Consider the following 13920-nt stretch of genomic DNA (forward strand, 5'->3'; position numbering starts at 1 on the left):
TGGATACACTTCAGGTAAAAACACTGAGTTCTGCTTCCTACAAGGCCTATGACAACCGGCACTAGTGGATCAGAGGAGTCACATTTCAATATAATTGCAAGATATCCAACTGCAGAAAAATCACCAAAAAGTCTTTGTTTGAAATTGTAGATATGTGCAGAAAGTAAGGCAACGCGTCCACGTAATTACCCTATTAATTATTCAAAGTGTATTTTGATATCCATAATGGCAGCTCAACTACTTGAAAACGAACCTTAGCTTCCATATCACATTACTCCACCAGCCAATTATAATGCACAACATTTTTTTCTTTTTGCGGTCACAGAAGTCCATTTCGTGCACAAAATCCTTTTCAAGTGTCAGAACAGTGCATTCTGTGGCCACAAAATGCTTGTTTAACAATCAAGACCCTGGACATGACACCCTGTATGGTTTTTCCCTATAAAGATTTAATGTTTTCATACCACCAAAAGCTATGGTTTGTGTACACAGCAGAAACAATGCTTGTACTTTCATGCAAGCCTAATAGGTTATTGACCATTGGAATCGTAATTTCATTGGCTAAAATGCGTATTAGTCATTTCTCTAATTGCTCGCCTTTGGCTGGCTGTGCACTGGTGATAATTTAGGGTGTCCATGTCGAGTCATCACTTGGCCAGCACTGGTCAGAGAACCTTGTAGGTGGGCTCTTGATCCTGACAGTCGGGAGAAATCAGTAATAGTAATTGTTCTTTCATAGAAAGTACTCTAAATGTGCAGGCCTCAGAGAAACAGACAATAATGATAATTCCTTCGGAAAATTAAAAAAATGTAAACAATGGTCGTTCTATAGACATTTCTCTGGGGTAGCATGTTTTTGGGACTAATAAGTACTGTGTATTTTTTTCACTGGACCCTTGCCATGAATACCATTTGCATACTGAATTTACCGTGATTCATGTTGTCTGTGGATTTCCAAAACGCATAGGTGAGAATCCCACACGCCTGTTTTGCCCTCCACAAGTTGTAATAAGGATATAAAAGTTTTCAAACAGTATATTGTGTGATGAGATTTAAAATTCCTCCATAAAAAACGTTATGAATGCAAATAATCCCACATGCCAGTGTGACTTAAGGGGTTTAAAAACTCTCCTTTTGTTCTTCCCCAACAGTCCTCTCAGCCAGACTGAGAGAAAGCAGGAAGAACTGGTTCGGGCCCAGTCCGTACGTGGAGGTCGCTGTGGACGGACAGTCCAAAAAGACTGAGAAATGCAACAACACCCACAGCCCCAAGTGGAAACAGCCTCTCACTGTGTAAGTGTGTCAGTGTGTCGAGCGCTCTGCTTCACAGTGGGTCAGTGTTGAATTGTAATAGGAATAAGAGATTAGCACAACTAACGTCCGTATGAAACTATGAAGCGTGAAGCAGGAGGTCACCCTGCGCTCGTGCCTTAATTTAGCCTCCAGGCTTCTAGAGTTTCTGTCCCAGGGTTGGTGTCTCGTTTTAAAGATCACTGATGGGATTCTCTCTCTCCCTCCCAGGCTTCACACAGAGAGAGTGGTTTCAGAGCGTAACCTTTTCCCTGCTCCCTGTGCTTCTGTGTGTTAAGCCCTCTTAATGTGATAAAGAGCTGTTGCCTACAGTAGACTCTTTTTTTACTCATACCCTTGATATGGGTGAACAAAAAACTGTGTATAATAAAGTATACTAGTAATGAGGTATGTTTTAGGCTCAAAAGTGCAGGAAATTATATTCTTCATTATAACGCTTTATTACACCAACCAAAATAGTATGGTTCACAAGTACATTTTTTTCCCCAGAAAAGTGGGGAATCCTAAATATGTCAACCATTTGTCAACTTGGTTAGTTTGTGAACCTCTTTTTTTCCCTGTTGAACTATCTATCTCCCTACACGTGGGGGCAAGATAGACTTGCATACTTTACCTGCCCTGTTGCGAGGTCCATCTTTGCCCAAGGTGTATCTTCCTAGCAGAAGGAGGTTTTTAGACACAATGTCTTGGGTACACGCTGGAGTTTGTGATTCCATCTGTTTATAGAAGGGCCCCCGGGCCTGTGAAACCTGGCAGGTATTTTTAGACAGAAACTGGAGAAGTACCAGACAACTGGAAGCAAGGTATGATACCAACATATAAGAAAAGGGGCCGTACTGATCTAGGAAACTACAGGCCTGTCAGTGTAACCCTGCTTCACATGTAAAATACTGGAGTCTATCATTAGTCATACCCAACAAACCTTTTGGCATTTTTTGAGGAAGCTACAAAGCGTTTTTGATTGTAGCAAGGCTTACTTAGGTTTCCAGAAAACATTTGGTAAGGGACCATGTGAGAGACTCATTATCAAAATGAAGACAGTCGGAATGTGGGAATGACGTACTTTTTTTATCATGGCTTGAATTCTTTGCATGCCGAACATAATGCTGATGTGCAAGTTCAAGATGTCCGTGTCCCAAGAGATGGTTCCAGTTGTAGTTCAGATGTAGCTTGTTAAGTTCAAGAGGCCTTGTTTGGTGAATTGTTTTCAATAGAGGCACCCTTGCAACTCTTCCATATAGGCCATTGTCTGTTGTCTTTGAATGGTAGCTTTGGCCACCTTGTAACCCTCAGTTGGTGGGTTATTTGAAAGATCTTGAACGGTACCCCTTGAACTTCTTTTAGCCTGTTGAACCATTTGTCTCGCTACACATGGGGGAAAGATGGACTTGTTCCAGTTGCCTTAAATGTCCTAATTGTCACAACATTAGAAAGTGTTATTATTAACTTTTTGAGTTGTAGTCATCTTCTGATCTTTTGAGGTCAATAACCTTTTGTGTGATGCTTTCAGGAAGTTCTCTGCCTTCCATCTACCATAATGGGAGCTGACCCGAGTATTTGAAATGTGTGCACCCTCCTTTTTAGACCCTGGGGAAACAGGAAACCATTGTAGGCCACGATATAGTTCCCTTGCCTTCCAGTGAGGTTTTTTACGAAGATAGTCTTTGTTTGACCTTTGATTAAAATATTTTATTTCCTGATAGAGGACAGTAAAACTTTGATAAGTGAGTTGTGACGTCACTGGAGTAGGTTTATTTCAACAAGTAGAACAATGCCAGTGGTGATTGGTGGATATAGGCTACTTTCTGGCTACTTCCTGGTAATTCCCACTGGTATCCTGTGGAGGTATAGCAAGAAAGTATCCACCAAACACAGTTTGCTTTGTTCTATTGATTGTTAGCAACTTTCTCAGTGATTGGTGGAGCTTTGCTGTTTTCCTCTTGTGAAGTGATGGCACAACCGTCTCATTTGTATGTACTTTTATTATTTCTGATTCCTGAGTGTCATTTTCTGTCTCCACAGAATGAAAACCTTCACAAAGGAGATGTTTTTTGTTTGCATTTGTTTCATTTAAAAAAAAATTCTTTTCCACCCTTTCACAGAATCGTCACTCCTTTCAGTAAGCTGGTCTTCCGTGTGTGGAGTCATCAGACTTTAAAATCGGACATTCTGTTAGGAACGGCCACGCTTGAAGTTAGCGAAACGCTGAAATCCAATGACATGAAAAGTGAGTACAAGTCTTAGGTTTGTTTTCCATAACAGAAGTGCAGCATACTGCAGTATATCACCGTGTATATATATATGTGTGTGTGTGTGTGTGTGTGTGTGTATATATATATACATATATATAATTATATATGTGTATATATATATATATATATATATATATACATATATATAATTATATATGTATACATATATAATTTTATCTATAAAGCTATCTGAAAACAGTAATATCTGAATGTAGCAATCATTTCTGTATTTTGTACTATTTTTATGTTGGTTAAGCGTCACAATGTATTTCCTGTTCTTGAAAATAAATTCTTTAAAATTCCTATATTGCAGTATCTGTGTTTTCATGTAATTGTGGCGTTGTTGCTTATTGTTTTGATATTGCGGGGACAACCACACAGTTGTGCAAGTCTGAGTCATGCTGGTTCCTGCAGCAGCATGAAACTTAAAACAGAGTCTGACAAAAACCATGCAGCGTGCTGCAGATGCTGGCAGGGAAAATTGCAATTTAAAAATTGCTGTCGTCACTATGTGCATATCTAGACCCGCTACATGGAGAGGCCCATGTGAATGTGAGTCATGCACCTCACTGTTGTCTTGTGCTCACTGTTCACTGTGGCTTCTCAGAACCTAGGGCGTTTACCATTTTAGACAGCAGGTTAATGATTTTAAGGTCTGAAAGACAATAGAAAATGACCAACAACCAGTTAGCGGCTAGCAGCTAGCAAACTCCCAACAAACAGGCAACCACTAATCGTCACAAAGTGACCACTAGAAAATAGAGAGCTGGCAGCAGCTAGCATCTTGCAACCAACAGACAGACACTGGAGATGTCAGATGGCAGGCAGACGCTGGTAGATGTCGGACGGCAGGCAGACGCTGGTAGATGTCAGATGGCAGGCAGACGCTGGTAGATGTCAGACGGCAGGCAGACGCTGGTAGATGTCAGACGGCAGGCAGACGCTGGTAGATGTCAGACGGCAGGCAGACACTGGAGATGTCAGACGGCAGGCAGACGCTGGTAGATGTCAGACGGCAGGCAGACGCTGGTAGATGTCAGACGGCAGGCAGACGCTGGTAGATGTCAGACGGCAGGCAGACGCTGGTAGATGTCGGACGGCAGGCAGACGCTGGTAGATGTCGGACAGTAGCTGATGGAGGAAAGGCTGCAGGTACCCCAGTCAGGTGTAAGCAGGCACTCTTTGGTCCTTTCAGTCTCGGAGGTGGTGCAGACGTTGCAGCTCAGCTCGGACCAGGACCTGACGGACGTGGTGGGAGATCTGTCCGTCTGTCTGGATGGCATGCAGGTGGATCCAGAAATGTTTGCCACCGCAGAGCTCAACAAAGCAAGTAGGTTCTCCTCTCCCGGAAATACATTATATGCACATCTGTCCTCTAGGTCGTTTATGCATTTTTCAACTCTGACTCCTCCTCACAAAGAGCGTCAGTTTAAATGGATTCAGTTTTTCAGTGGTCTGTAATGGGTGCCCCGTCGTTGCTGCGTGAAGTTTAAGACCTTGGATCTGGCCTACAGGGCAGCGAATGGAATGGCTCCCGTCTTTCCTCCAATCAATCATGTAAACCTACACCCCAGCCAGATTGTTCTGTTCTGAAACCTCGAGACTCCCTCCCCTCCCTGAGTTACCACTTCTCCAGGGAACATGCAGTCAAGATGCAGATCTTTACTGGCCCCCCATTGGTGGAACACTTTTCCCATGGTTGTCTAGTTGGCGTCTGAAGATATCAAATAATCCTGCTAACTGGAGGCCCACCTCTTCAGACTGAATCCTGGTTCCGTTCTAACCCCCACCCTGTAGCACAGGCGCCGGACGCAACACTTCATAGGGAGGGGGTGTTCTGTTTTTTAGTCTGGCAAAAATTTGTATTGATCAGAAAAGCCAAAACATTATTTGTACCTTATTTTATCTCACTTGTGTTGCAATTGTCATTATAAAATAATGAATGACTAACTTTATTTATTGTGCCATTATTGTGAGTTGGTGTATTATGACAAAGTCATTTGCACCAGAACGCAAGTGAATTAGCAGGAAACACAGGTTTTTAAATGTCTTCCAAAGATACGGCATTCCATGGGCTAGCACGACCACTTTATTATTATTATTATTATTATTATTATTATTATTATTATCATAAGAAGACATTCTGTTGTGTGCCACAGATGCTGTTCCTAATGGGGACTCTCGACAGAACGGTGACCATATTCGGTAAGAGTCCTATGTTACATTGTTATTTTTAATTCCCTGGAGAGTTCCAGAGGGGGTAACAAGGTTTCAGAGTATGTAATGGAGGGTTGTGGGGTGGGTAATGGAGAGTTCTGGGGGTGGGTAATGGAGAGTTCTGGGGGTGGGTAATGGAGAGTTCTGGGGGTGGGTAATGGAGAGTTCTGGGGTGGGTAATGGAGAGTTCTGGGGTGGGTAATGGAGAGTTCTGGGGTGGGTAATGGAGAGTTCTGGGGTGGGTAATGGAGAGTTCTGGGGGTGGGTAATGGAGAGTTCTGGGGTGGGTAATGGAGAGTTCTGGGGTGGGTAATGTAGAGTTCTGGGGTGCGTACTAGAGAGTTCTGGGGTGGGTAAGGGAGAGTTCCGCAGTGTGTAATAGAGAGTTCCGGAGTGGGTAATGGAGAGTTCTGGAGTGGGTAAGGGAGAGTTCCGGAGTGGGCAATGGAGAGTTCCGGAGTGGGCAATGGAGAGTTCTGGAGTGGGCAATGGAGAGTTCCGGAGTGTGTAATAGAGAGTTCCAGAGTGTGTAATAGAGAGTTCCAGAGTGTGTAACGGAGGCATCCCTTGTGACCACAGGAGCAGCAGGGACGCCTCGCCCTCGGTCGACAGCCTGGAGGACAGGCCCACCCCTAACGGCCGAGTGGCCAACAAGACAGCGTCCCCCTCCCTGTCCGCGGGGGGGTCCAGGCCCTTCAGACCCCCACGACCCTCCCGCCCTCCGCCCCCCACCCCTCGCAAGCCCGCCCCCTCGCCAGGTGGGTGATCATTAAACTAGAGACTTAAACTAGATCCACAATATTAAATGGATTCTCTGCCTGCTGGTAGTGTCTCTTTTAGTGATGTGCGGATCGCAGTTATATCCGCGGGCACCACGGTTAATCTGCGGTTCGGGCGGGCTGAGTCACAAAAATTAACATTCTGATTAATAGCAGGTGGGTTGGACAGCCTTCAGACATTAGTATTACTTCTTAATTGCTGGTATTTGGGAAGTTGCAGTGACATTCAGAATTCTATTTTGAAGAGATAATCGATAATCTAGCCTCAATATGCCAGCCTGTGTTTGGACTGCTGAACGCGTTGGGTTTTATTACTTATTTATTTTGGGCAGCTGCCAAACGTTATTATTAGCTTTTAAATTGTTTGTGTTCGGGAAGTTGCGGTGACATTCAGAATTTTAATTTGAAGGGATTAAAGATGTCAGCCTGTGTTCAGGCTATTGTGGAAATACCTATTGCCATCTTCATTTTACCAAAAAAGAAGAACTTTTACTTTAAATAAATGTTTATTTAAAACCAGCCTACTTCAGTGTAATATGTTACCATATCATCATGCTTACATATATCCCACTGACAAATAGCGGTAATGTGTGATCTCTAAATTGGAATAAATAATAATAATAAATAATTAGTTTGGGTGGGTGGCGGGTGGATGATTTATGCGTACATGCGGATTCTGATGACGTCAGAGCCGATCTGCGCATCACTGGTCTGTTTGACAGGAGTACTACACTCCTTAAGTGTACACAACTTTAAAATGAAATAAGAAAACTGAAGTGCTTGAATATTTCTGTAGAGTGACGAAATTCTGACAGAGGTACTTAAAAGAACCTGAATTACTTTTCTTGGTCTTGACATAGCTGCTCAAAAAAGTGTCTTGGACACATTGTGTCCATAGAAACTGATCTGAAAACAGAATCCACGTTTCTGCACAAATGCTTTTCAAAAAACATGTGCCTTAAAAATGTAATGATATTTGATTGGTTGGATGGTTGGGTGGTTGAGAGGTTGATTGATTTCCTTTTCCTTTATTTAACTAGGGGAAATCCATTCAGACCTTGATCTCCTTCACAAAGTGCCTTGCAGTGCACACTTCAGAATGTGTAAATGTATATGCTTTGATTGACTGATAGCTAACTAACAGTTCTTGACCCTGTTCTCTGGCCGTGTTTGTAGCGGTGTCCTCTAATGGGCCGGTCCCCAGCAACGGCGACGGGACGACAAGCTCGGAAGCCGCGGCGCGGGTGTCGACCGCGGGGGCCCCTGAGACGGCCGGCGGCCTGGGGCCCCCAGAGCCCGGGGCCGCAGGAGGCAGGCAGGCGGCCGGAGCCGGCCCCGCCACTCCCAGAATCCCCTCTGTCAACGCCGCCCCAATGCCCCCTGGGTAAGGCCAGCCGGACTGTTAAGTCTAGTTTTAAAGTCGCTTTATTGTTGCGTTTGCGGTACCGCACTCCCTGTTAATGCATCTGTGCCTGGTGCACAGGGGTCTCGCTGTTGAACCTTAGTTCCAATGGCCACTGAGTCCAGAGAGCCCTGCGGAGGCAGCTTAGTCCCACAGATGAATGCTGTGAAACTGGAGACAAAGTATTCTGCAAAAGACTGGACTGTAATGAATGGAAAGGCCCTGGTGTGGTAGTTGGACGGGATGGGGTGGTAATGTTTGGTAGACACGGGGGCAGTTATGTCTGGGTACAGCACTCTAGACTACGAAAGACTCTGGGGCTGAGTCAATTCTCATCACGCTGACAGAGCTATCGATGGTCGAAAGCGCCCTGCAGAAAACAGTACAGTAGGTGATGCCGACTTATCTGATGCTGTATGCATTGATATGGACACTGTGTCTGACACAGAGACTGTCCAGACAATCCACAGCCTCTTATCATAAGAACAGAAGGAGGTCTGAATCTGAAAGCAGAACCAACAATTAGATATGTGGAAATTGAAACTGGAATTTCCCGCACAGCAAAAGTACTAGTTTTTCCTGGTGCAACAGGGTCAGCTGACCTATCACGGATAGACACTCTGCAGATTGAACCCCTGGAGAATGGAGAACAACAGTCTGACGGATACAATGATGTGCTTGTTACAAATGATGAGTCATTTGAATATCCTAAACTTGATGAACTCAATAGCTGGAAGAAAAATGGAGTGTTTGAGGAGGTAAAAAACATAGGCCAAAAATGCATTTCTACAAGATGGATGTTAACCCTTAAGGAAACACAAGATGGCATAGTACCCAAAACACGGCTAGCGGCTGGAGGATTTGAGGAGCTAAACACGCAAGATCTCCCAGCAGGCTCTTCTGCATGTGGCTCAGAGTCCCTCGGACTGCTCATGTCAGTGATATGTTAAAAACTATGGACAGTCCACTCTATTGATATCAAATCTGCATTCCTTCAGGAAACCGAACTGTCCCAGGACATTCACATTCGTCCACCTCCTGAAGCCAAGAGTGAGGGACCTCATCAGTGTATTGGTATAATAGAGTCAAAGAAACAGTGTGGAGAACAGGGGTCAAAATGTCACAAGTTGACCCTGCCGTGTTGTATTTCTATCTGATGTGCTAATGCTGTGACCCGCCCCTTGTTCACATGTAGCCTGACCCATGCTCATGGAATTAAAGGGCTTTTGTAACATCTGTCAAAATGCATGCTTGTGCCATTACTGTGCTACTAGTGGCAGATGTGGTGGTTAATTAGACTGGTGTCAGTGTCAAATGAAAGTGTGTATTGAGGATCTGCTAAAGTGTCTGTAGTCATGCCGCCGCCCCCCAGAGGAAAAAAGACCCATTCAGCATTCTGCTTCAGTGCTGTCGCTTAAAAACCCACAGAAGACACTTCTATAATGGGAAAGAGCTGTTGTACAGTCGACTGCACGAATAGTGGCTATGCAGTCATGCCTTTTTTCCACTGGAACACCTCCCCCTCACTCAGAAACCTGCCGTACTAATAATGCTGCTAATAATAAGTTATTAGGGAAAGCTGTGAAACCAGAAGTAAAACAAACAATTATCTTATAAAAATAAAGGTGATCAGATTCATCAGTGACCCTTACAGCTTACCAAAGGATCAGTGGTCTATGGACATTGAGATGTGTGGGCAGAAATTGAGTTTTCTGACATTTTGACAATCGAGTTCCCCGGCTTCCTCTACAGCCACAGCGGGTGTGTCTTTACCAGTCAGCCCGAGTGAGGGGGAGGAGGTCTGGAGGAAATGTGACATCAGTGCTTAGCCTACCATACCCTACCAAAAAAATCACATTATGGTTTTTAAAAAGATGTTCGGTCGATACGAGGTACATGTCACAGTATTTTGTGGTTACCTGGTTAATGTACAAGTATATACAAATAATATACAAATATCATGATAACGTGATAGCTTTTTGCTTGCTTGTTTTTTATTTCCGTTACAAAATGGAGGGAGGTGGAGGATTGGGGTGAGTGTCTCGTCCTGACCCGCCCGTCCGGCTCTGTCTGTGCGTCTGTCTGGCAGGTGGGAGCAGAGGGTAGACCCCAACGGGCGCATGTATTTCGTGGATCACGTAGAGAAGAGGACGACTTGGGAGAGGCCAGATCCCCTGCCTCCGGGGTAGGGACCCGCTTCGACCAAAAACCTGCTGCCGTTTCCTAATGAGTACTCTCGCAGCCTGTCCCTCTTCTGACCCCTCCCTCTCCTGTGCGCTGCGGGAAGACCCCGCCTGTCTGCGTTAACAGTGACGCATTGCTGAGAGAGAGCTTTCACTCAGTCTCACTCCATTCGTTAATGCCATAAGTGCAGCGTCTTTATCCAATGAGACGACTTCATTCTCCGTCTCATTAATATTAATGTGAACGACTGCCCACGTCAGTGAGTAGTCATGGATACTCCACGTCTGTGTCTTTCCTGCTTCAGGGTAATAAACAAACATCAGCTGTTAACAGCTTTGAATAACTGCTTTCAGCATACATGCATGTTGATGTGAACAGGAGTATTAGCAAGTATAATAGTAACAATATATGAGAGGCATAATACTGAGACTATTTGGGGTCAAATGCTGAGAGTGGAGGGTCCTGCAGGTTACAAATTTTTATTGTGTCTGTCTGTGTGCATGTGTGTGTGTGCCTGTGCGTCCCTTTGTGTGTGTGTGTGTGTGTGTGTGTGTGTGTGTGTGTGTGTGTGCACGTGCGTGTGTCCTTGTCTCTGTGTGTGTGTGTGTGTGTGTGTGTGTTCGCATGTGCCCCCTCTCTCCAGGTGGGAGCGGCGTGTGGATCCCATGGGCAGGGTGTACTTTGTGGATCACATCAGCAGGAGCACCACGTGGCAGCGCCCCACGGTGGAGTCGGTCAGGAACTACGAGCAGTGGCAGCACCAGCGCGACCAGCTGCAGGGAGCCATGCAGCAGTTCAACCAGAGGTTCATCTTCGGGGTGGGTCTCCATTCAGAACGCAGGGGACACGGGTTCGAATCCCTGCGTTAAGGCACTACTGTTACACCCCGAGTTAGGCTTGTACCCCGAGGTGACCGAAGCAAAGTATTCAGTTGTGATGAGCGATCAATGCTTCGCAGAATCAAAATGGGTGGGTTTTCCCCAAGGTCATTGGTGGGGCTGTCACAGTTATGAAATTTAGGTTCACAAATAACACAGAGGATGAAAAAGCAATTTCAAAGTAATTACTGCAGCAGCCTATTCAAACATCCAATTTCTTTTAATATGGAACCAGATGGTGCTTCTCTGTCTCTACACTGTTGTATTGGAGCCATTTTTTTGGTATGTAGCCTGCTAACTGCCAGACCTATAAAACCATCATTACTACCCTTGGTAATATTCATTAGAGGTTCAGTCCAGTCGCTTATTTTATCCGTTCTCGTCTCCTCGGTCCTCGTGTGACCCGGAAATCGTCGAGGTCCGCCATCTTTAAGGACGTTCAAATCCATTAAATCCTCCATGGAGGAGTGAGGAGTGAGGAGTGAGGAGTGAGGAGTGAGGAGTGAGGAGTGAGGAGTGAGGAGTGAGGAGTGAGGAGTGAGGAGTGAGGAGTGAGGAGTGAGGAGTGAGGAGTGAGGAGTGAGGAGTGAGGAGGATGCTTCAGCGAGGGTACACGAGTGCAGCCTTTGCGGAACTCTTTTTTCGGAACAGGCAATATCTGAACGATCCACCTGCGGGTCCACCTTTCCACATCTGGCACATCAGTAATTTGACGCCGCTTCAAACTGACGATTGACGGAGCAAGGATGTTCCTTTTACCTAATGCGTGTAGCCTTGCTTCCTCGTATCTCATTTTTGCATCTCTTCCTCACATTGTCTGTTAGGTGGAGATAAGGAGCAAGGAAATGCCGTGAGAATGAGATGCAAGGAGTGAAAATAAGCGATTGGAATGAACCTTAGGTTACTGCTCAAGCACATACTGTACTTCCATTGTTTGTTAAACAGCCTGTGTTGGCTTTTGACCAGTCATTTTCTGCCTGTAGAACTCCTTTAGTAAATCAAAATAAATCTATATAAGTTCTGTCATATAGGCCTGAACATTACCAAAAGAATGGCATGTTATTGTGCTGTAGGTTGTTGTCTATTCGTACACCGATTTAGGGGTCCTCCTTGAGGTTCTGTGTGAGGAAGAGGAGCAGTCAGTGGGGTTTGAGGGAATGACAGGGAGTCTGCTTCCTGTAGTACTGAATACCTGCCCTGACTGAGTTGCTCAAATTCACATTTCTCCTCGCTTGTTTTTCCGGTAAAGGGAGGCAAGACCAGTTGTACCACCACCACAGTGAACAATTTGACTTTCAAAAGAATCTTCAGTATTTTTATTATTGTAGGACAAAATCTTTTTTTTTAAAGATTCTATGTGGTCTGGCTTCATAAAATTAGCTCATGTTCAGAACATTCTTTCCCCTCTCTCCTACTTGCACAAACCTGTCAGTTAAGTTCAAAATGCCTGCTGCTACTCCTGTCCAGCAGGAGAGGTGTATGTGGAAGTCGGCACACATTTTAGAAGAAGCATAGAAGGAAGCAGACAGGGTAACAGTTGTTCTTCATTCTATATTTGAAAATACGCACAACAGCTTTTTACTGGCAGCTTTTATATAAAACGAAATTGAGAATGGTATAAACATTTAAAAGCAGAGCAACAGAAAATTTAACTATGGATTTTCATAGCCATGGTATGACTGTTATACGGTGATCGCGTCAGCCCTGTTCATTAGTGACTATGATTTGAGCCAGTTGGTGTGAGAAGAAATTTGATTGGCTCAAACAAGTTGCTGATTGAAAGTTGATTGTAGCACCGCCTATTTTTGGGTTCATAAAACCTCACTCTCCCATCATTTGTATTCAGCTGTTTAAATGGGTCACATGTCAAATACTGATTTACATAGCAGACATCTTCTTGGCCCTTTAGTCTTCTTAGGAAGAGCTTGTGGTGAGTGTGGGAATTGTGCGCAATACACAAGCAGCAGAGCTCTTTGGCACAGGGAGAGTAGGGGGAGAGCTGGCTTGTTTGAAAACACAGCTAGCAGTATTTTGCTTAGTGTAGCTTTAATTTTATCCCAAAACAGCAAACAATGAAAAAAGCCCAAAAATATGCACACCCAAACTAAAACAAGCCCATTAAACCTCAACCTGCGACTCATTAAATTTAACAGCGACTTTCAGAAAAAAGAAGCCAGCCCAAAGCTGTTTATAATAAGCGGAGTTGGCAACATTGGAGGGAGGGAGGACGGGCAGCTCGCACAGTGAATTGACAGTTATATGGCACTTTGACACTTGAAAGGAAAAATAATGAAGGTTAAGTATAGTGTGTTGCTTGCGTAAATAAACAACCAGCATAGGCTTGTGGTGTTCCAAACAAAACATCGAAACATGGGGAGGTGGCTGCTTCATGTACAAGTTGACATCCATAAGTTAAATGGCAGTTTCTCCTGATGAATGCGGTTTATGATTGTGGTTGCTTATTGGCTCTCAGAGACCAAAACTGAATTGGACCAATAGTTATTCAGAAAAGGACAAAACGACTCCACTACTTTCCTGTGTTCAGAATACCACAGTACCTCACGGTGTTACAAACACCACACACTTTGTGTTCGAAATAGCGTGAGTCTACCGTGGCTCAAATCTGTTTTGGCCGGCAGCCCAGATAAAACCAGTGTATGGGAAATGCTGTATGTTTTAATGCGGTTTTCCTGGTCTGCTAGCTGAGCTGTGATGTGGAGGGGAAGCACCCAGGGTGTCCTTCCTGGCTGTTATCTCTCCCCTGTCTGTGTAGCACTTCTCTAAACCCACGTTTCTTTTGGTCCCCTGAAGCTTCAAGATGCGGTTTCTGCAGCACAGAACAAGGAGTTTGATCCCCTGGGACCTCTGCCACATGGATGGGGTAAAACTGCACTGTT

The 13920-nt window shown here is 44.6% G+C and overlaps 1 protein-coding gene across 1 annotated transcript in view; it reads left to right on the plus strand.

The window, feature by feature from the left end:
* Positions 1–13920, plus strand: part of itchb (itchy E3 ubiquitin protein ligase b) — a 36561-nt gene that overhangs the window by 8748 nt on the left and 13893 nt on the right. Inside the window, exons 3-11 of the mRNA XM_035382244.1 lie at positions 1152–1293; positions 3414–3538; positions 4759–4893; positions 5723–5768; positions 6360–6538; positions 7736–7943; positions 10051–10146; positions 10789–10963; positions 13835–13904. Of these exons, the coding sequence (XP_035238135.1) occupies positions 1152–1293; positions 3414–3538; positions 4759–4893; positions 5723–5768; positions 6360–6538; positions 7736–7943; positions 10051–10146; positions 10789–10963; positions 13835–13904 (1176 nt within the window). The remainder of the gene's footprint in view (positions 1–1151; positions 1294–3413; positions 3539–4758; positions 4894–5722; positions 5769–6359; positions 6539–7735; positions 7944–10050; positions 10147–10788; positions 10964–13834; positions 13905–13920) is intronic.

The sequence above is a fragment of the Anguilla anguilla genome, chromosome 11 (genome assembly GCF_013347855.1).
Source record: "Anguilla anguilla isolate fAngAng1 chromosome 11, fAngAng1.pri, whole genome shotgun sequence".
Lineage (NCBI taxonomy): Eukaryota > Metazoa > Chordata > Actinopteri > Anguilliformes > Anguillidae > Anguilla > Anguilla anguilla.